The 22862-nt window shown below is 47.3% G+C and overlaps 1 protein-coding gene across 4 annotated transcripts in view; it reads left to right on the top strand.

Annotated features, from left to right (window-relative positions):
- The window catches only part of CHD7 (chromodomain helicase DNA binding protein 7), a 191886-nt gene that overhangs the window by 152400 nt on the left and 16624 nt on the right, over nucleotides 1-22862 (top strand). For all 4 annotated transcript variants that reach the window (XM_086696025.1, XM_086696026.1, XM_086696023.1 and 1 more), the window contains exons 14-25: nucleotides 795-938; nucleotides 2094-2349; nucleotides 8002-8212; nucleotides 8954-9149; nucleotides 9477-9644; nucleotides 10162-10341; nucleotides 13307-13417; nucleotides 13507-13712; nucleotides 15680-15879; nucleotides 16077-16236; nucleotides 21127-21216; nucleotides 21671-21774. In XM_086696025.1, coding sequence (XP_086552151.1) covers nucleotides 795-938; nucleotides 2094-2349; nucleotides 8002-8212; nucleotides 8954-9149; nucleotides 9477-9644; nucleotides 10162-10341; nucleotides 13307-13417; nucleotides 13507-13712; nucleotides 15680-15879; nucleotides 16077-16236; nucleotides 21127-21216; nucleotides 21671-21774 — 2026 coding nt within the window. The remainder of the gene's footprint in view (nucleotides 1-794; nucleotides 939-2093; nucleotides 2350-8001; nucleotides 8213-8953; nucleotides 9150-9476; nucleotides 9645-10161; nucleotides 10342-13306; nucleotides 13418-13506; nucleotides 13713-15679; nucleotides 15880-16076; nucleotides 16237-21126; nucleotides 21217-21670; nucleotides 21775-22862) is intronic.

The following is a 22862-nucleotide window of genomic DNA, read 5'->3' as shown; positions in this document are numbered from 1 at the left end:
GTGCGTGAAATGGCCAAACAAAATATTGACCAATGAGGCCCTCAAGATTAATGAACTCACTACCGTTAAAACCGGTCACTGCGAAACAGCTCCTCTGTGTTGGGTATATAAAACACAAAGACAAGAGAACAGATGCATGAGGAAAGCTGGAGAAAGAGCTCGTAAACAGGAAGAATTATCTTAAAGAAATACCTAACTTGGTTCAAAGAAACAAAGTTAGAAATAGCATCTGTTAAAAAAAAAAAAAAAGTGATTGTGGTATTTAAAACCAAGCTGACCTCTTTGCTAGTTTGAAATTTTTGCAGAACAAAATGGTTTTTCATATGCTGTTGCCTGTAGAAGAACTTCTTTTGTCTCTAAAGTGAGTCATGCAGGAAGCAGATGGGGAGATGAGAATGCTGTTGATGTAGAGAACAGAAAGAAGCATGTGAGCTCTCTCTGAGTCCAGGGATTTTAGGAAAAAAACTTGGGGAGGGGAAAAAGCATTGGGACTCAGGCCACTTGCACCGCCATGGCACTAAAATGCCGACCTGGTAACCCCTGGAAGAAATGAAAGGGCAAGACATGTTTATGGGGTCTGCAGCGTTCCAGAGGGCCCCCGCCACGTGTCTGAAGCAGGGTCCAAGTGTTCCTCGTATCTCCGCCTTCGCGCCCACCGCCTCCACGTCACGTGTGGTGGATGCCGAGCTGCACGAATGAGAAGTAGGCAAATGGATGTCTGGGAAAAGAGGCTTTGGGTTTAAGACGCCGCTTCTGTCGCGATTCAGTCCGTTGCTTTCCTTGTGTTCCCGCAGGAGCACAAAGTGCTGCTGACGGGGACCCCCCTACAGAACACGGTGGAGGAACTCTTCAGCCTGCTTCATTTCTTGGAACCGAGTCGTTTCCCTTCAGAAACCACCTTCATGCAAGAATTTGGCGATCTGAAAACAGAAGAACAGGTACTTACCACGTCTACTTTGTGCTTTAGTCACGTCGTTGAAGACGAACCCAAGAAGTGGCAAAGCATTCCTACTTAGCTACGTAAAAATGTAAATTGTGTCGGTTTTTTTCTCGCCTCCTGGTCAGGGGAGCCTTCCGCCTCCTTTCCTTGGACATTCCGAGTCTTCATTGTCGACGTGTTCTTGTTTGTGTGTCTGCCCTGGTGACGGGCTGTTGAGAATTGTTCAGCGAGGTTACTTATTACCTACTCATGTAATTTTCAGAGACCGCGGTGCTCTTCAGGATGGTGATTTCACTATGTACACTTGTGAGCTCAGTGTCAGAAGCCATGGCAATTTGTAGTTATTCGCCCCCTGGAGTTCCGGGATTCTAGTCATACTTGTTAACTTACTTTTCTGACTCTCTGTATTTTCATTTAAACTACCCCACAGGATTTCTGTGAGAAATAAATGAGGTATTGTGTTTGAAAAGCAGCTGGTTATTTTATATATCCTAAGAGCTGTGTGGGTATTCATTATTTTACTGTAATTGAAACAGATAGAGATACGCTGGAAATCTTGGTCTTTATGGCCCCTGCCCCCTACAACTTACTGTTTAAAGCCTCTTAGTTCAGTTCAGGGTAAAGTCTGCTTTATGTTGGTTTTGCTTTTCTTAAAATAAAAACTATCCTGTGAGCTGTATGTCCTATTGCCAGTCAGCAGAAACGAGAACCAGAGAGAGATGTTCTGCCCGCTTGTTGGTGGACGGAGCAGGTACCTCCTGGCTTGCTCATTCTGTTAGCTCTTTCCAGAAAGGAAGGGAACTAAAGCACAGCACTCCCATGACATCGTGTCTTCCCTCTTCCTCATCATCCCTATGGCTTGAGACAAACAGAAGGGAAGGCTCAGTGAATACACTGAGTTCTTTTCTGCTGCTTGTCAGGCCTTCTGGCTGCTCGGGCTCCTGGCTGAAACAGGCCATTTAACGCCGACTCATTCAACCTTTGTGCGCTTCTGTGACGCAAGCTGAGAGATTAGGGCTTCATCCCCTTACTGGGCTTTGACAAATGAAAATGAATGGTAAACGAATAAGATAGTCCTGATTTTCCATGTTAGAATGTGTTTTAACATGCAAGCAAATCACGATACCAGTATTTACTTAAGGTCCTTTTTCAGGTGCAAAAACTCCAGGCTATTCTAAAGCCAATGATGTTGAGACGTCTCAAGGAGGATGTAGAAAAGAACTTGGCCCCCAAAGAAGAAACCATTATTGAAGTTGAGCTCACGAACATTCAGAAGAAATATTACCGAGCCATCCTTGAGAAGAATTTCACATTTCTCTCCAAAGGTGGTGGTCAAGCTAACGTACCTAACCTTTTAAACACTATGATGGAGCTACGGAAGTGCTGCAATCACCCATACCTTATTAACGGTAAGCCTGTGCGCCGGGAAGCACGTTTTAAATGACTGTCCAACCTCCAGGAGTCCTTTTCTCCCTCCAGAGGACTTCGTGGGTTGTAGTCGTGACTGGATCCTGTCATCTCAACACGGGTTTCACCACCTTCCCGTTCTTCTTGACGCCTCCTGTGGTGGCTGAAGGAGGAGGACCGTTGCCCTCCCTGATCCTTGTGGCGGGACCTCAGCTCTCCTGTCTCCTCCTTCCCTGCCTCTGTCTCACCCCTTGGAAGGAGGTGTTAGTGTTCTTGGCTGAAAAGCATCAAACGTGCTAACAGCTAAAGAGAGATTAGCCTCAATTGAGACTTTCTGGCTGTGTGTGGGCGGGGGGAGTGCGCGTGCGTGCACACAAACGCACGCGTGTTCCGTGTGTGTGTTTGCATCAGACAAGTTGAGGAGGAGCTGGCGGAGAAGGTGGCTGGCAGCTGTCTGGAGACTTTGATAGGAAGAAGTTTCAGTCTAGACGCTTTTAGGACTTATTCCCTAAGAAGGAGGGGTTATTTTATTTTTTTTTCAGTATATGAAATTTATTGTCAAATTGGTTTCCATACAACACCCAGTGCTCATCCCAAAAGGTGCCCTCCTCAATACCCATCACCCACCCTCCCCTCCCTCCCACCCCCCATCAACCATGAGGGGTCATTTTAAAACTTTGAGAACAGTTTGTTTCCGTTACTGATGAATACTTTATAGCCTTCCTGTTTTCTTAGCTACATTGAGAGTGTCTTATAACTGATTTGAGCAAAAACCTGTCTTGTAGCCTTCCAGAAATATTCAGCGGGTCCATATTGCATGCCTGTGATGTGTGGGGCACTCTGGAGGGTATGGGAGCCTTCAGGTTTGTCAGGGATGGAGATTACAGAGCGATGAGAAAGCGGTGGCACTGAGACAAGTCTGTGGGGGTGGGAAGGAGTTTGCCAGTCAGGGTCAGGAAAAGGAAGGGCACTTAGACTGGTGTAATAACATCTGAGAAAAGACAAAGAGGCAGGAAAACAAAGGGGAACTTGCCCAAAGTATAAAGTCCACGTAAGTAGCAGTGGGACAGTGACCCTTAGACACACATCCTGGGACCCCCACAGTGGAGAGGCTTAAATGCGAGGTCATGGAATGTTGGCTTTAGTCCGTAGACAGTGGAGAACCGTGGCTAGTGTTTGAGCTGAGGAGTGATTCAGGATGGCTGACCTGGCAACACCACATAAAACAGATGGGAGGGAGCAGAGAAAGACCTACAGGCAGAAAGACCTGCCAGGAGGCTCTTGCTGCCATACCTGGCCGGAGTTCATACGGGTTAAAGAAAAGTGATGACCAGTTCAACTGAGGTGTTTGTGCGCAATTATAACCGGCCAGCGATGCAATTAGGTTCCTTTTCCAGGGGAACAAAGCTTGGTTTTATCTTTACCACGATCCATGGAGTTCAAGGGCAGCTAATTTAAAGAGTTTCCGATCTTTCCCCCCTTTCATGGCTTACACACCTGTCAGCCACCTCAGGTCCCCAAGTTTTTGTTATTCAGTGACAGAGTGGTCCACGCCTGGAAGACAGTCTCGGGGTATCACCTGAGGCCCTTGCTGTGGTGTGACATCGATGAACTTCCCTTCCAAGCTTTGCGCTTTTAGCTTTGTCCGCGAAAGAGAGCATTCTGCATGACAACTCTGTGTTTAATGCTGCCAACCTACTAATGCTGTGTGTTTAAGAGCCTGTAAGGCCATTATGGTGAGTGTCAACCAGCCTGTTCCTGGGTTGGGGAGATGGTGTTGAGGCTTAGGGTGATTGATGGTATGAGTAAAGCACGCGTGCGTGTGACGCACACACACTTTTGCATTTAATAGCTGCTAGAAAGCAAATGAAGGCTAGTGGCCTCCAAGGGGGGAAAGGAAGGCACTCACAAAAGAGCTTAAATGCTGCCAGCAGAATGCGTGCGAAAGGGTTGATGTCATCGATCGTTGTCAGATACCCACGCGCAGTTCCATCAAGTCTATCTTGTCTGCTTACTTGCTGATTGTACGCACTGAACATTTCGAGGGAGGGGTCCCCCCCCCCCAAAAAAAAAAAAAACACAGCTGCTGGGTCTCTTCCTTGGCTGATTGCGCTTCAGGATCATCTTATATAACAACTCATTGTTCACCAGGAGTCTCTTAGGATTTCGGAGGCTTATGTCTGCGGCAGTTGTTCTAATTGGTCACACCTTGGGGTCAGCTTTTTCTGTCCCTACAAGTTATGAAGTATCTGTTAAGCAGGTGTGTGTATACGCGTTTATGTCGAGAAACCGTAAAGGAAATGTATGCGCACACCCCGCGGGCACGTTCGATGTTACAACTGCCCAGATAACTTCCGTGAACTGGACGTTGGGTTTCGCCAAGGTTGCCCCGGGGCTGGTACCGCCCATCTTTTTATCCACAATCCGGAGTAGAAAGTATACTGATGTGATGCTAACTCACACGTGTTCACTGAGCGGGTTCAAGGAAGTTTTCAGTGGTGGAGGTTAAATTGACATTTGTATTGGTTGTCAAGCTAAAGTTCGATCCCGGAAAGTGCAACATTTCTGTAATTGTGGAAGCTGAAGGCAAAGTTGGTAACACATGGTCATGTAAGCAAAGCACAGGGAAAGGAATTAGAACTGACGGCAGAACCAAACTATGTAAGTGAGTAATATTTTCAGTGTGGGCGAGCATCTTAAGTGCTCAGCACAGTGTTTGGGGGCACACTGTGAGCACTTGGTCGGTGTTGCTTTTGCTTAGATAAGCGGGTAACCGGGGAACATAAATGCGGTCAGTGTTCCTGGCCCCAGCTTCAATAGAACGGAAGGTCCAGTTTTAGGTTCCCCATGTGAGAGTACAAGTAATGTTGAAAACTTGGTCAGCGTCCCCTAATGGTTAGGAGTGACTTAAGAGTCATTTGTTGTCCTTGTTGGGGGTTAGGAGGAGTAGAGAGAATAGGGGACAGAAGATAAGCCGAAGCTTGCACAATGGAATGAATTTGGGATAGAAAATAGTAACTGTGTTTCTGGTTGTCTTCAAAAGAAAATAATTTCTTATTTGTGGCTGGACACCGTTGGCTAGATAATAACTTCTTGCTGTAGCTAGATAACAGAGCGGTCACTGCCCTCACAGTGACCATCTGTTTAAGTGAAAAGACTTCCACACTCGTCTCAAGTTTCTCTGATGCAAACACACGTTTTGAACTGTAGCGTGAACAGTGCTTTAATTTAGGGCAGTGTCCACAAAGTATTTTGGCTTATCATAACCTATTAATTTTCGGATTGATATTTATGAATCTCACATCAAGGTAGATCTTTAATTGGTAAACTTGAAAATTTGCCTGTGACCTCAGAAGGTATAGAAACTGGTTTGCTCCCCAACACCTTCCCTGACCTCCTTCCTTCAATCTGACCGTGATAAACATGGCGTTAGAGGAATCACATAGGATAGATGTTTGCTGATATTTCTAAAACTGCCCGCCACTTTAAGAACCTGAATTGGTAACAAAGAGCCGGATTGACTAACTCGGCAGTAGCTTTTGTCAGGTAAGAGCAAATGCATTTTAAGTTTGACTGTTCTTTACAAGATGAGAAATTAGTAGTAGCAATGAAAAAGCAAGAAAGTCACTTTTCTTTTCTCTGAACAAATTTAAAATGAAAAAAATTTCTCTGCGAATTTGCCTAAAGTATTTATATTTTCAATTTTTTACTAAAATTACTCAAATGTCTGATACTTGTCAAAGTGATTATTTCATTTTTGAAAACTATTGAGTTAACCATCAGCTTGTTTTAAACTAAGTAACGTACTATATTTTGGTTCGAAGTATAATCTTCATATGGACAAAAAAATAACTGCCCAAGTATCAGGAGTAAAATCTAGTTCTGAATTGTCAAGAGCTTATACTGTATGGCACAGGAATAAACTTTTTAAAAAGACCTAATGTAATGTATGGACTTAAATCCATCTCCCCTGTCTCCTGATGGCCTTCTTGTCCTGAATCTAGAACCTGGATTTCTAAGGGTCATGTTTTGAAAAATACTATTCAGCTTTATTCAAGAACATTCCTGCGAATGCTCTTCAACAGCATTTTGTTTTTACCTTTTCCTAGTCAAAACCTTTCCCATTTTTTCCCCACTCAGAGAAAAGTCTTGCGTATTAGCCTCTTGCTCACGTGGAAAAGGGAGTGAGAGACCAGTGACTCCGACCCTGCTGGCATTTCCGGCCAGGCCCCCTTCCTCGCAAGTCAGTGTGCTTTGCAGGGGCCTTAGTGCCTGGGTAAAGGCATGAAGTGCCTTTAATCAGTTCTCAGTAAGATTCTCTGTTGGTTAATAATTACCAAGCTGTACTTCTGCATATGACTGTGCCATAACTTGATCTGCACAAGTGCCCTTCAGATGGAAATGGGATGGCACTCGTCTCACATCTGCTGCTGCTTGCAGAAGTTCTGTCCGAGTAGCCGTGGGGTCTAACCCACCTGGCCTTCAAGCCCCTTTTGAGATTTTGTGCATACCCGTCTGACGTATTGTGAGTTCACATGTTTAAAACCAGTGGTGAGAAGGGTAGTTTACAGTTTCTGGCACACTTGAAGGCTGGGAACCAATCCCATTAGGTGGATTTGTTTGTATTTTCTAAAGAATGGGCGACCCCACCCCCATCCTTAGGGAGAGGTGCTGAGCGCAGCAGCCGTGGCCTGATTAACCCCCCGAGATGGGAGGAGGCCAGACCGGTGCCGTCTAATTCTGGCTAAGCCACCTAAGCAGTCGAAGCAAGCTTAGCCTGTGTGTGTTTGGCGTTTGGGTGTGGGGGAGCCGTGAGCGCTTCTCTCCTGACGGTGTCATCCTCTTGAGGCTTCTCTGATGCACCCAGGTCTTTGTACAAGCGGAAATCTGCACGAGGCTATGAGAAAAAGAGGGCCAGGCGTAGAAGCCTTTCGCAGCACAGGGTTGATGGCTGCTGCCGTTTTCTAAAAGCTTGAAAAGCTTTGGCTAATTCAAGGTAGAGTTTTTGTACCTCATGAAATTATCAGATGAACGTGAACGTAGAGGGAGATTTCGAGATTGCAATAGAAGATACGCGTTCAGAACCCCTAAAAAGTCTCTGAAAATTATCCTGAAAAAGGGATTCCCTTTCGGTGCCCTCCTCTTGGCTGTATTAACACGCAGTTATCTACAAAAACCGCTGCCCTGACAACGTAATTATTAGACCTCTGTTCCCTTGTTTCTCAGCTTCAGAACAGATTTTGTTGTTTGTGTTTATATTCAGCTAGTAAACAATTCTTCATTTCTTTAGCAATTTAGGTTCCAAATTTTCTGTAGGTATCTGGCCCGTGGCTTGTTTCTGCCACTTCTGGCTTGACAGTCTGTTGTTGAAATTCAGTTTCTACAGACAGCAAACATTTGTTTGTTGGAAAATGTGGTTTTTACCCGCCCCCCCCCCCAGTGTTTAAATGTGTTGTGCTTAAAACTTTGATCCCTTTTATACTTTCATGGTTTTGTGCAGACCTGACTCTTAGTAAGTGGATAGATTCATATTCATAAACATGAGTGTGGCATTTTGGTTCCTACAGTTAGCAGTGGGTTTTGAAAGCAACTTCATTGTTTTTAGTAATAAAAACCTTTTACGGTATTCACGTTATGCTGTCCAATCTCTGCAGGTGCTGAAGAGAAAATTTTGGAAGAGTTTAAAGAAACACACAATGCAGACTCTCCAGATTTTCAGCTCCAGGCGATGATCCAGGCTGCTGGCAAGCTAGTGCTGATTGACAAACTACTGCCAAAACTGAAGGCTGGTGGCCACAGGGTGCTTATCTTTTCCCAGATGGTGCGCTGCTTGGACATACTGGAAGACTACCTCATTCAAAGACGGTGAGGCCACCGCACCACGAGAATAAAAAGGAAATAAAAAATGACCTTTCCCAGGGCTCCAAGCGCTTCACCTCCAAGTGACATTCGTGATAAAGGGGACGGAGTGGGGAGAATGCGTCCCCTCTCTTTCTAAAAACTGTCAGTGACCAGAGTAGGACTCCGCGTACTTTCCGTGGCGGTTTTGTTTCCCATTTCTTTCATTTGACTAGAGGAGAATCGGTCTTACCTAAGATTGAAATTGTTTGTTATTTTAGTCAGCTATCTTTTTTTTAATTTTTATTTTTTTTAACGTTTATTTATTTTTGAGAGAGAAAGAGACAGAGCACGAGCAGGGGTAGGGACAGAGAGAGAGAGAGGGAGACCCAGAATCTGAAGCAGGCTCCAGGCCCTGAGCTGTCAGCACGGAGCCCACGGCAGGGCTCGAACTCACGTACCGTGAGGTCATGACCTGGGCCGAAGTCAGACGCTCAACCGACTGAGCCACCCAGGCGCCCCAGAGGTGTCAGCTATTTTTAGACTTAAGTTATTTTACTAGAGAAGAAGTAAAATAAAATTTAATTTTTGAGCATTCAACCGATTATATGCCAAACTACCCTAAAAGCTGTTTGCTCTGCAGTTATTTCTGATAAATGATATCATTTGGGTACTACATACCCCATATTGTAATACTTCGTTTACAAAAAGAAACAAGCGTCCTGTCGCCGAGTATCAGGCCTTCTTGTTAATCCCGACGTTTTCCAGGTACCCATACGAGAGGATCGACGGCAGAGTGAGAGGCAACCTCCGCCAGGCAGCTATCGACAGATTCTCCAAACCCGATTCTGATAGGTTTGTTTTCCTCCTGTGTACACGGGCAGGAGGCTTAGGCATTAATCTTACTGCTGCTGATACCTGCATCATCTTCGATTCCGACTGGAATCCCCAAAATGATCTCCAGGTAAACACTCAAGAATATCGTCCTGAGGCCCTTTCTCTCTTTTCTTTTCATTCTTTCTTTCGTTCTTTTTTTTTCTTTCTCCCCAAAGTCATTCTGTGATGGAGAAGCCCCAGTGAAACCAATACATTAAAGCCATGTAGTCCCTAAAGCAGTGTTCCACGATCGGGCCAATAAACCAAGAGTAATCAATTTACTAATAATGTAAAAGGAATTTCTTAGGACGTTAACCTTCTGTACTGCGCCTCTGCTTATTGGAACAGGTGCTCTTGTAGCTGACACTTGAGTCTTTTCTTTCCGTGGTGGCCATTCATTTCCTTTCTCTTCCAGGCTCAGGCTAGATGTCATAGAATAGGACAGAGCAAATCTGTGAAAATCTACAGGCTGATCACAAGAAACTCTTACGAAAGGGAAATGTTTGACAAGGCTAGTCTGAAGCTCGGCCTGGACAAAGCTGTGCTGCAGTCCATGAGTGGGAGAGAAAACGCTACCAATGGGGTAATCCACACCTGCCCAGAACTTTCCTTTCTTCTGGCTCCTTGCTTTATGTAACTAATAGTAAGAAATTATCCAGCATCAGATTGTTTTTCAGCCTCAATATTTTCAGCCTAATTTGTCATATTTTCTTCTTTCCCTTCCCTCCCCTCTGCTCCCCTCCCCTCCCCTCCCCTCTCCTCCCCTCCCCTTCCCTCCCCTTCCCTTCCCTTTCCTTCCTTCCAGAGAGAAAGAGAGAGAGAGAGAGAGAAGGAGAGGATGAGCCTGGGAGGGACAGAGAGAGGTGGGGAGCAGAGGATCCAAAGCGGGCTCTGTGCTGACAGCAGAGAGCCTGATGCAGGGCTCAAACTCTCAAACTGTGAGACCATGACCTGAGCCGATATCAGATACTTAACTGCCTGAGCCACCCAGGCGCCCTTACATTTTCTAAGTCAGGTTTATCCTCCTTGAGTACAACGAAGCATTTGTGTGGTCTAAAACATTTCAATTCTAAATTATTTTAAATCTCTCTCTAAAACAGGTCCAACAACTTTCCAAGAAAGAAATAGAGGATCTTCTGCGAAAGGGGGCCTACGGTGCACTCATGGATGAGGAGGATGAAGGGTCTAAGTTCTGCGAAGAAGATATTGACCAGATTCTCCTGCGGCGAACCCACACTATCACCATTGAGTCTGAAGGCAAAGGTTCCACGTTTGCTAAGGTGCGAACTGACCTGAAGAGGCAGGTTTTCTATAGAAGTGTAACAGAGTTCACATAAAGCAGGACCTTATAAAGTGCTCACCAGGTGCACATGTACCATTTGCTTTGTAGTTGAGAGTTAAGAATTAATTATTAACTCCCCGTGGAACCCTTGATGCATAGAAGGTTCTTTGTGTGTGTTTTGGGTCCCCTTCTCTGTATGTGGCACTGGTTGTCATCCTCACCTTGGCCTCCTGTCAGCTCCCCCACTCCCAGCCTAATCCTTTACCTGTGTCCTTGACCCCATGCTCTCTACTTCTTGAGCTCTGACATCATACTTCCTGAGATCCTGATTCTTGACAGAGCCTGTAACAGCAGTCAAGCCACTCCTATCTTTAAAAAGCCTCTCATCTGGTTTGCCCTCCAGCTACAACTCCATAACCCTTCTTTCACAGCTAAAATCCACACGAGTGTTATTTGTACCAGCTGTCCCCACGGTCTCCCTTTCTGCTTATTTTTCGACCTCCAGCTTGCACCCCTCCCCCCGCCATCAGACCAGCTCTGGTGAAGGTCACCACCGCTTGACTGAGAGCGCCTTCTGAGGGCCCCCGCTGCACGTCGCTCCACCCATCCACACCCAGGCCCACTTTACACCTTTATTTTTAACAGCTTTCTTGAAATGTAATTTACTTACCATAAAATTCACCGATTTTTGAGTGTACAATTCAGTGCCTTTACCATATTTGCAGACTTGTGCAGCTATCACCACATCTAAGTTTAGAACTTTTCCATCTCCCCAGAACCCCATGCCCATTAGCAGTCAGCGTCTCCTCCCTCCCTTCCTCCTCTTCCTCCTCCCTCCCCTCCCCTCCCCTCCCCTCCCCTCCCCTCCCCTCCCCTCCCCTCCCCTCCTGCCAAGTCCTTGGCAACCACTAATCTGCTGCCTCTATAGATTTGCCTGCTCCGGACATTTCATAAAATGGAATCATACAACATGTGGTCTTTTGTGTCTGGCTTCCTTCACTCAGCATGGTTTTTTGAGATTCATCCGTGTTGTAACATGTATCAGTAATTCCTTCCCTTTTTTTGCTGAATGGTGTTCTCTTACATAGATGCACCTCTTTTAGCAGTTGATAATGGACATTGGGATTGTTTACGCATTCACTGGTTGAAAACGAAATGTGGGTTGTCTCCACCTTTGGGTTATTATGGATAACGTTGTTACAAACATTTATGAACAGGTTTTTGTGCAGAGACATCTTTTCATTTCTCTTCTGTGGATCCCATAAATACAATTGCGGGGTCATGTGTTAACTCTGTGTTTAACCCTTTGAGGAGCTGCCAGACCGTTTTCTAAAGTGACTGCGCCGTTCTCCCTTCACGCCAGCCATGTTTTCGGGTTCTAATGTCTCCATGTCCTTACTGGCACTTTGTATTTTCTGACTTCGTGATTCTAGCCATATTAGTGAGTGTGAAGTGATACCCAACTCTGGTTTGATCTGCATTCATTGATGCTATTGAGCATCTTTTTATGTGCTTGTTAGCCATATGTGTATCATTTGGGGGGAAATGTCTATTCAAATCTTTAGAGTTACTTGTCTTTTATTGTTGAATATTAAGAATTCTTTATATATTGTAGATAAAAGTTTCTCATTAGGTAATACAGGTTGCAAGTATTTTCTGCTAGTCTTTTCTTAATGGTCTTTAATTTCATTCAAGTCCAGTTTACCCATCTTTTTCTTTCATTATTCGTGCTTTTGATGTGTTGTCTAACCTAAGGTCACACAGATTTGCTCCTTTACGGTTTTTACTCTGACATTTTGGTCTTGGTCTCTTGTGTGTGAATCTTGGTGTGTGGTGTGTGATCAGGGTCCGTCTCCTTCCTTTTGCTCGGACATCTAGTCACCCTGGCCACGCCAGTCTTGAAAGGCTCCCTCCTCTGGGCTCTGTGACCCAGCACCTTCTCTCTCACGTTTTCCAGTTTCTTCTCAGGCTCTGTTCTCTGTCCTCACAGGCACCTCAGGTTCAGTATGTGCAGAACCTCATTCCTGTCCCTCCACCCTGTGGACATGCCCACATTCACAGCCTGCTTGTTTGCCTGAGTGATGCCGTTCAGAGGCTAGACTTGGCTGCCGAGGGTTTTCTTGACCTCCTCCTCCTCTTCTTTCTCCTCCATGCTTCACATCCACCCAGATTCTAACTCCTTTCATTTTACCTTTTAAAGAACGCATTTCTAGCCTGTCTCCTTTTGTCCACTTCTGCCGGAGCCATTTTCATTCTTCGCCGTTCCCTGTGTAAATTACTTTAGTAGCCTGTTCTACCCTCCCGTGCCCCAGGACGTCGGTAGGATCTCTCTGACAGGTGGCTTTGGATACGATTGTGTCCGCCTTGAGGTTATTTCCATTTTGAGAGAGTTCCCTGCTACCTCAGAACCCCGTTAACGGGACATGCAAGGCCCCTCATGGCCTGGTTTCTGCGCGCTTCACCAGCTTGACCTTTCGCTGCTCTCCCCTGACTACCTTTATCACCAGCCACGTGACACAACTGCCTTGCTTCTCCTCTGAGCCTTTGACATGCTCTGTCGTGAACGGTTCCACATGCTTTTCCTGGTCTGTGAGCTTTTAACAGCCTGGTCCAGGCATTATATTCTGGGGAGCCAGTTCTCTGTCCCAGCAGTGCCCGCCCTGCACCTCCACCCCCTCACGAACCTGGCTAGGGCCCCCCTTTGTATATCAGTTGCACCTGCACGTACCTTTGTTACCTGCCGCTGATCACGCTGTACTGTCACCTTTTGCTTCCTGATCTGTTGAAACCCCTGGACAGAGAGCTGCCTGAGGGACGGTCTCTCATCCTCGCCCTCAGACTGCAGCATGTAGCACACAGTGCAAGAACGCATACGTGTTTGGCTGACCGAGTAAATGAAAACTGCTTTGCATTTTGCCTCTGAGAAAAGCATCTGAAAGTCATGCATATTTTTCCCCCTTTAGGCCAGTTTTGTTGCATCTGGAAACAGGACAGACATTTCCTTGGATGATCCAAATTTCTGGCAAAAGTGGGCTAAGAAGGCTGAATTGGATATTGATGCCTTAAACGGGAGGGTGAGTGAGAGGTCCTGCTCAAACCCTATCTACTACAACCCAAGGGGTGCTTTTTTAGAAGTTTTAAAGTTATCTGCTGTCTTTTTTAGAACAACCTGGTTATTGACACTCCAAGAGTGAGGAAGCAAACCAGGCTGTACAGTGCAGTGAAAGAAGACGAGCTGATGGAGTTTTCAGACTTGGAAAGTGATTCCGAAGAGAAGCCTTGCACGAAGCCGCGGCGGCCCCAGGACAGGTCCCAGGGCTACGCGAGGAGTGAGTGCTTTAGAGTTGAGAAGAATCTGCTCGTCTATGGGTGAGTCAGACTCATGTGAAACACAGAATTTTATTCTAAATGTCAAATTCTGACCAGCGTAGGGAAGGTATTTTTTGTGTCTGGATTTCTGTGACTCCCCATAATGCAGCCAAGCAAATGACTTTGCAACAACTTTGACGGGGCCCAGGGTTGTTTGGTAAAGATGCTCACGGTTGTTCGGATCCTCGTGGATGGGAAGGAGCACAGCTTTGGCCCTTAAGGAACAATGTCAGATCCAGACTTACCTGTCGGTGACTAATAACGTAGAATGAAGTCTCAAGACCACAGATGCGTTTCCTGTTTTAGCTTCACATGCAGTTTGTGACTATAGTAGTCTTTCAGTACTTTTTTTCTGTTACAAAAACCTGTCAAAGGCAGTCGTCTTGGTTCTGAAGGTCTTGCAGCTCATCTCAAACATCCAGGGGTGGTTATTTCAACTCCAAATGTGTCGTGTTTGTCCTGCTGGACAACATGTCTCTGAAAGGCAGGAGCCACATCTAATTCATTTCTGAATCTGTGTGAAATGCCACCCAGTGCTTTGAATGATGGTAAGGTAGATACCTGAATCTCCAAAGAGTTCTTTAGCACACTGTGGGACTGCAGACAAGTTCCAGTCAAAAAAAAAAACTGCCACCAAAATAATTTTTCTATAGGTCTGGTGATATCCTGCTTTTGATTAGTTCTTCCAGTGGGTTATCATTAATTTCAGAATAAACACAAACTCTCTATTAATCTGGCCTACAGGGCTCTTATCTGGCCCTTATGTGTCTTGTTGGTCCTTTCTGTGGGTAGCTCAGGCTTCTGTTGGGATAGACCGCCTCATCTCCTTCAGTGTGCCATGCTCTGTCTCATCTCTGTCTTTCTGGAAGTTCTTTCCACTGCCTAGAGTGTGAGCACGCGCACACACACACACACACACACCCAGTACACAGACTTGCTCTGCCCAACAGCTCCTGTCGTCGACATCAGCACGGGCATCACCTTGGCGTCCTGCACCAGAGAGTCTGGTCTGCACGTTCTATCACACCCATCATGTTGTCTTATGACTTTGAGTAGCAGCCCTCTCCTGAGAGAGCCCCAGTTAGAGCTCCACGAAGCCCGAGACTCTTTTCTCTGTGTCCTCGGGGAAGAGTGCGATGCTAGCAGGCACAAAATGAGTGCCAAATCAGTGATTTCTTGTGGAATAAATGAAGTTCAGCTGAAGCCCATTCTGTGTCTCAGCAGGACAGATCCCTGAGCCCTTTGCTACTTGCACCTGCTTGTATGTTTCAACCTAACCATCAAAGTTAGTAGCTGAGAGTTTTGCCGATAGCTTTAGAAATGGGATATATCAAGGACTCCTAAAGCTAAGAAGTATGCTTCGAGTGCGGTGTCTTTGAGGAAAGGGCTGCCCTCCTCCTCTAGGCATCACTATGTAGTAGACACCTCCTGGAGGCGGGGCACTGGGTAGGATATCAGACACCAGGGATGCACCTATGAGTAGGACAGTCAGGGCCCTGCCTCAGGGAAGGTGAACAAGCAGAAGCGGCAATCAACAGTGAGGGTACTATGGCAGGGAAGATGGCGCAAAGGGAGAGTCAGCCACGGGTCTGTCCTTGAATTGGCAGCTCGAGTATTGTCTCCCGCTCCTGAGGCTAGGGGGAATGTAAGAGGGGGTCCCACAGACAGCGGCGTGACTTAATGGGTGGACGTCGCGGATTAGCCCGGGTAAGAGAGAGAGTCCGGTGCTGGGCAGGGAGAGAGAGTTCCATGCAGAGAGAGCAGTGTGTCCCAAGGCCTGAAGGTGAGGATTAGCCCTGCAGTTTGAGGAACTGAGTACATAGAAGCCAGAGAGGCCCAGGCCGGGGCAAATGGCAGGGCCTGCCAGGGCGGCCAAGGCCTCCCTAACGCTGCTGCCTGCCTGTGAAAGTAAAGCCCCAGATCTAAACTGAAAGGCACCGTCTACATGCTGAATATCTGCTTTGCAGCTGGGGACGGTGGACAGATATCCTTTCGCACGGGCGCTACAAGCGTCAGCTCACTGAGCAAGACGTGGAAACCATCTGCAGGGCCATCCTCGTGTACTGCCTCAATCATTACAAGGGGGATGAGAATATCAAAAGTTTCATCTGGGATTTGATCACGCCCACGGCGGACGGCCAGACGCGAGCCTTGGTCAACCATTCTGGTAGGTCCGCTTCATGTCGTTTGTACCGCAGGGTCCCGGAGAGCCACCCAGGACCCTTGTGACACAACCTAGACTCCATATCTCCCTGCCACACATGTGGGGAAATGTCCGAGTCTGACACTGTAATTGGGGTTGTACAAAACTTTTGTTGCTGTTGTTGCTATTATTTATTATTACTGTTATTGTTACGACTCTAGGTTTATCGGCCCCGGTGCCCAGGGGAAGGAAAGGAAAGAAGGTGAAAGCCCAGAGCACCCATCCGGTGGTGCAGGATGCCGACTGGCTGGCGGGTTGCAACCCGGATGCCTTGTTCCAGGAGGACAGCTACAAGAAACACCTGAAGCACCACTGCAATAAGTACGTTGCCAAAGGGTGTGTGACATTGACTGCTGAGCTGTAATACTGTGTGGCTACAACTTTAGTACGTGTCCTTGTCTCTAACGTATGTTTTTGAGAGCGAGAAAGAGAGCGCATGCGAGCGACAGAGGGGCCGAGAGAGTCCCAACTGGGCCCCACCCCGTCAGCGCAGAGCTCGACGTGGGGCTCGAACCCGTGAACCGTGAGATCATGACCTGAGCCGAAGTTGGATGCCTGACCGACCGAGCCACACCCCGGCGCCCCTTTACTGTTTTCCTTGAAACATGGTGCCAAGTCACACGCCAATCATATCATAGCTTCAGATGCCTGATTTGGTTTTTGTGTTGTCGTTGGTGCACAACACAATCTTCCCGTTTAGCCATTTGTGAGCACAACTCAGTGGCATTAATTACTTTCAGAATGCCACGTACCCATCGGCACTGTCTATACCGCAGAGCTTGTTGTTGATGCCAGTGTGAACTCTGCACCTGCTAAACGGTAGCTTGCTCGCTTCCCTCCCTGCCCCAAGCCCCTGGCAAATACCGTTCTCCTTTCTGTCTCCGTGAGTTTGCCCATTCTAGGTACCTCATAAGTGGAATCAGACGGTATTTGTCTGTCAGTGTCTGGCCTTTTTTCACCTAGCATAACATTTTCAGGGTTCATCCACAGAATTTCATTCCTTTTTATGGCTGAATGATACTCCATTAGACACGTACACCGCATTTTGTTTATCCATTCATCTGTCAGTGGGCACTTGGGGTGATGGGCTCCTCTCCGCGACTGTGAGTCATGCTGCTGAGAATGTTGCAGATAACTAAGTTTTAACCAAGGCCTGTTAGAGAGCTAATGTCAGCTTTATATGACCCCACCTTCCACCGGCTGCTTTCAGCAGAGGGACTGGGGAGTTTACCTGGAATCTTTTGCTTAAGAGCACCTCAGTCGGTGGGTCCTTTTCTCTTACCTATAAGCTTAGAATCATATTCCTTATCTTTCCTTCCAGAAACTGATTGTATGTCATTGAAGAATATTGAATCTGAATTTATGTCATTGCTTGGAGCTCTGTTAACGATCCACACATTAGACTAGCATCAGCGCGTGCGCGGTTTGTCCTGTGCCCTGAGCCTGCCGTTTCGAGAACCGGTCGTAGGGCCAGCACCGAACAGCTCTGCCACTTGTAGCTTCGTGTGGCCTTGGGCAAGTCCCTCAGCCCTCCTTAGGACTCACTTCTGTTAGTCGCGCAGAGCTCTGCAACAGGATCTCACCTGGATGAAGCAGGATATAAAGAAATGTGTATCTCTCTTCCAAAGTAGCCACAGAAGTCTGAGCACAGCTTCCTGTGGGTGCTTCACGTGGATTATCCGTTTGACTTGTCTGAGACAAGTAGTGCTGTTTGCTTGGTTTTCTTTCTTTTTCTCTTTCTTTCTTTCTTTCTTTCTCTTTCCTCCCTTCCTCCTTTCTTTCTTTCCTTTTCTTTCTTTCTTTCTTTCTTTCTTTCTTTCTTTCTTTCTTTCTTTCTTTCTCTTTCTCTCTTTCCTTCCTTCCTTCCTTCCCCCCTTCCTTCCTCCTTCCTTCCTTCCTTCCTTCCTTTCTTTCTTCCTTCCTTCCTTTCTTTCTTCCTTCTTTCCTTTCTTTCTTCCTTCCTTCCCTCCCTCCCTCCCTCCCTCTCCCCCCTTCCTTCCTTCCTTCCTTCCTTCCTTTCTCTCTCTCTCTCTCCTTCCTTCCTTCCTTCCTTCCTTCCTTCCTTCCTTCCTTCCTTCCTTCCTTCTTTTTCTTTCCTCCCCATTTACCTGACAAAGAGATGGAGACTCTGGTACTTAGGGCCTCAGCTAGTTAGGGGGGCAGAGCCAGATTGGAAGTCCAGAACAGATGAGGGCAGTGCCCTTGCTCTCAGTGACCCCCACCCCCTCGGATGCCTGCCTTCTCCATGAGGTCACCCGAGCCTCATGTGACATAATTCCCGGGGAGCCCCTGCTGCTCCAGCCTTGCAGTGATGGTGGTTCTTGTCCCTTCTTAAATATGGTAGTGCCTTTGGGGACTACCTTTGATCGCTATCACTAGATTCTGACTGACAAATGTTTTCCTTTTTGAGTCTTTAAAACCATTACCTCAGACCATTTTGGTGCCTCGGAAACGGTTTTGTTGTTACTGCTGTGGCATTATAGCTCTCCCTAAAATGCTGCCCCACTTACAGCTATTAGAAAACTTCTGTTTCCTGTGGTTTATGTCAGCTTTGGGTCAATAGCCCTCTGAGCTCTGGAGGCACACAAACCGGAAGTGAAGTGATTCAGTGTGGGAACAGTGGCTCCTGTGCCCGGGTCCTAGAGTGACAGGGGCAGTAGTTGTCAATTTCCCGTTCTGAGATCAGTGGCGGACTCTTGTGGAGTCCCCTCCCTGATTAGCATGTGAGACGTAGCTAGGGTGCTCTTTGCCCGTGGTCGCAGGAGAAGACCGGCAAGGCTTGCCGTCTGCTCTCTGGAACACGCGAGGAGTCCCTTTTTCTCCCTGATAGATCTTGCCTCGAGACTTCTCAGGGCCTAAAGTGGGGAGAGGTTCATGAGTGGTAAGAGAATAAGAAACACAGATTGAGGGGCCTCCTAGAAAAGAGCCAGCCAGTTCTCTTCAAAAGTTTCAAGAGACAAAGACAGAGGAACTGTCTCGGGTTGAAGGAGATGAAGGGGCAGGAGAGTTCGTTGCCATATATGGGCTTGGACTGGGTGCAGGTCCAGAAAACGGTCACTAGTGGGACAGCCAGTCAAATGTGAATGAAGTCTAGGGAGACTCATTAGTAGGCTGGTCTGTCGGATTTCCCAAGGGCAGACTCCTTAGGGTCAGAGCCCGTCTCCCTTGTGGTACCTACCACCGTCCTGCTGGTGCCCACCTTGTGTTCCACAGGGGCACTGAGCTTGCCAGCTGCACTGGTTCGAATTTTTCCTCTAGAAGAAAGGTGACACTCACAGTTAGCTCTTGAAAGCCTCCACGTAACTAAAATTCCTCCCAAAGAAGAAAATTTTGTCTTCCATCAAAAGGGAGAGAAACCGGGGAGCCTGGGTGGCTCAGTCAGTTAGGTGTCCGACTTCGGCTCGGGTCACGATCTCACGGTGTGTGGGTTCGAGCCTGGCACCGGGCTCTCTTCTGTCAGTGCAGAGCCTGCTTTGGAAGTTCTGTCCTCCTCCCTCCCCCTTTCTGCCCCTCCCCCGCTCCAGCTTGTGCTCTCCTTCCTCCCAGAAACAAACATTTTAAAAATAAGAAAAGGGAGCGAATCCATTCCGCTCATGGCCACTGTGCTGAGTTTTGGTGAAAAACAGAATCTGGCCAAGGGTGGAGAGTGCTTCCTGTGTAACTGCCTTTCCTGAGCATCCTCTCTAAGCAGGTCCTGGCCCGTAAGGGCTCTAACGAGAGAAGAAGTGAGGTGCCAGCCATGGAGTGCCATACTGTTAGTTTCCTTTTGCCAGTTCAGTGTGGCACAGACAGTTTTTAATCCTATCGAAAGAAAACTCTCGAAAAAATTAAAATTTTACCGTGGGGCGTACTCAGGTATTTACAGCCTCACACTCTGTCTATCTAGAGTCCCCGGTGCTCAGAAGCAGACACCTGGTGGAGAGGAAGGCGTATCACGGGGTACCTGGGCGTGTGTGCGGGAGTAGTCTGTTTTGGTGAAACTGCCCGTATTTGTCATTTTGATATTTTCAAGGACACTTGCCACGTCCTGAGAGACAGTGTGCAGTGCTGGAGTCAGGAGGCCTACTCCCAAGTGGTCCATGCTCAAGGTGACCCTGTGACCTTGGATATGTCACCGGTCTTCTGTGACTCTCAGTTTTCACGTCTGTGAAATGGAACTTGTAACGTGCCCCGCTTCACCGTAGGATTATCGTGAAGATCAGATGAGCTAGTATCTGCAGACGTGACACGTGGGCAGTAACAAGCTCTGTGAGTGAGTGATGGGATCAGCCAGCTAGGGGACAGCACTTAGGCACTCGTCAAATACCAGTCTTGAATGCGGGTCAGGGGATGTCCAGCAGGAGATGCTGGATTCAGAGTAGACGTGGGCCTTCGGGATTTGCCAGGGGGGCTTTACTGAAAGAATTAAGTTTATGCCACCGAAGAAATCCAGACGCGATTGAAACTCTGGTACCTAGAATTCCAAGCCTTTTCAGAAACTTACTCCTTGGAAATGACTAAGAACTTCAAGGAACCGGACGCATTTTAACCTCCTTTGTGCCATTATTTTTTAAGCCACAGCCTAGGCTTCCAGGTAACGTAAACTAGAAAGAATAAATAATGCTTAATATTCCTTCAGGGAGAAGAGTGAGGACCCACCCCCTCCCACACCCCCATCACCATCTTCCTTTCTCGGAAGCAAAGTTGTATAATCTGAAAAACCTGACATTCCATATTGAGGGTTTATTGTAAGGTAGTAAAACCAGATTTTATATCTCGTTTATTCCTACAACTTCTGATGTGCTTCCAAAAATGGTATTAAGGCAGCAGCTGAGGAAATTTTATGAGATAATGAAGCAGAACAGTTACTGAAAGCCATCTGCTCAGTTGTTTACAAACTTGCTTCAATACTTCAGAGGCAGTGGTAGGGTACGTGTCTAAACTTCACAAGCTGCACTAGGTAGAACGGAATGAAGTGCGCCTGGGCTGGGCTGAGCCCGGTCCCTCTCTGTGCAGCGCGAGCGGTTGCCAGGCAGGCCTGTTGGAAGCCAGCAGAAAGCACCACACAGAGGTGATTATGTGCCACCATCTGTCACGCTTCAAGCCTACCATACAGCATGGCTAATCAGCCTTGGCAGGATGATGGATGAACAGCAGCAGCTGCCAAAAAGCCACTGTTGGCAAACAGTCCTGAAGTGAAGAACTTTTTCCCCCCTCTGTCTTCCTCTCCAGGGTCCTGCTGCGTGTCCGCATGCTGTACTACCTAAGACAAGAAGTTATAGGAGACCAGGCAGATAAGATTTTAGAGGGTGCTGACTCAAGGTTAGTGCAAACGCACGCCGCTCTGTGCCTCCGCGTCATAATCCGGGAGGTCGGGAAACACCGCCGGTTGGGTTGGGTTTCGGCACCTCCAGAGACCCTCGGGGCCGCATCTCCTTTTTTGCGCCTGGGAGCACGGGGCGGGGGCGCGCGACGGTCGTCGGGGAAAGCGTGTGCGGATGTGCGCGTGTCATATAAAAAGGTGTGCACTGCATGGCTGGCGTTCTGAGGTGACCTTCAAAACGGGGCCCCGTGCGATGAAGTTCATTTCTGGCTACGGCAGAAAGCGACTGGCTGACACCCTTTCTTTTAACCTTTGCCCGCTCCCCCCCCCCACGCCCAGATGCTTGTTGTGGGAAGGGGGCGTGTGAGCCCGTGTACCGTGTTTGTGGTTACCCGGGATCCTTTTTTAATCTTACGTGTGTTGCGAACATTACGTGAACGGTTGTCTTTATAGTGAGGCTGATGTGTGGATCCCTGAACCCTTCCATGCGGAAGTCCCCACAGATTGGTGGGATAAGGAAGCAGATAAGTCCCTCCTCATTGGAGTGTTCAAACACGGTAAGTGAAGTTTCTGTCCGACCGCGTCTGGACTGTGTGGCTTTGTCGTTAGAGCTCTTCGCGTGCTCTTTTCCAAAGTCATAATATTAATGAGGATAGTTCCAGAGGACTCTTGGCTTCTTCCATTTTCCTCTACTAAAAATCTAATACGAACTGTAAATATCAGATGCTGTTTTTGAATGTTTGTTGAGTCTTTGAGAAGAAAACATTTCTTTCTTGGCTGTAAATAAAACCCAAACCATATTTGTTTTAATAATAGCCAAGTCGTCCTATAGCTCTCCCTAAACTTTGCTTCGAAGCATGGCTCCCCTTGCTTAGCTCTGCCAACCCGTGTCAAAGTGGACGGTGGGCTTAACCTCTGCTATTAATCTGTACAAGTGCCTCCTGGGCTTTGTTCCAAGCAATATTTCACAAATGTCAGTGCCGAGAACTCACGGCTCCCCTGAGTGGGATGCAGCCTTGTTAACTTTGAAAGGCTGGGGGATGCAGAACTGGCATGATATATACAGCGAGCGATTCCTGATTATAATCCCAATTCTCTGGGGGTCACGGAGGTATTCTCAGCAGCCCGGCCTGACTAAAGGGGAGAATGATGGCTTATAAAACCTTTCATGATTACAGTTTGGCTTGCGGCTCTACAGCAGTTAGGAGCGGTGCGTTCTATGTAGTACACATCCTAATTGAATTGTGCTGTTCTGCCTACGTACTGCAGCCGCGTTTTGTGAGCTCGGCCTAAAAATCATTTTCCCGCAGTGCACTGTTGGGATCTGCCATTTTCCATCTAGTCAACTCGGGCAGTCAAAAAGCAAATTGCAGTTTGAAAACCATGGAGGGAACAGTGTCGTCTTACTGACATGCATCATCCTAAACCTAATAAGACAGGTTCGCTGGCCTTACGTAGACAGGGATTTTCAGCCAGCGGTGCGAGTTCCTGCAGGACTGAAGCCGCTCACAGGAGGACGGGGCGGACGCAGAGTACCCTGTGGAGGTCATGAAGGAGCATTATGAAGCCTTTTAAATGTCAAGCAAAATTAGGTCTTGGGGAAAATGGGGTCAAAATTCTTCCCAGGCATCTCGCAGTTATTTTG

The sequence above is a fragment of the Puma concolor genome, chromosome F2 (genome assembly GCF_028749965.1).
Source record: "Puma concolor isolate L17-30 chromosome F2, mPumCon1.1.hap2, whole genome shotgun sequence".
Classification (NCBI taxonomy): domain Eukaryota; kingdom Metazoa; phylum Chordata; class Mammalia; order Carnivora; family Felidae; genus Puma; species Puma concolor.
Note: the sequence above shows the minus strand (reverse complement) of the source record. Positions and strands in the feature narration are given on the sequence as shown.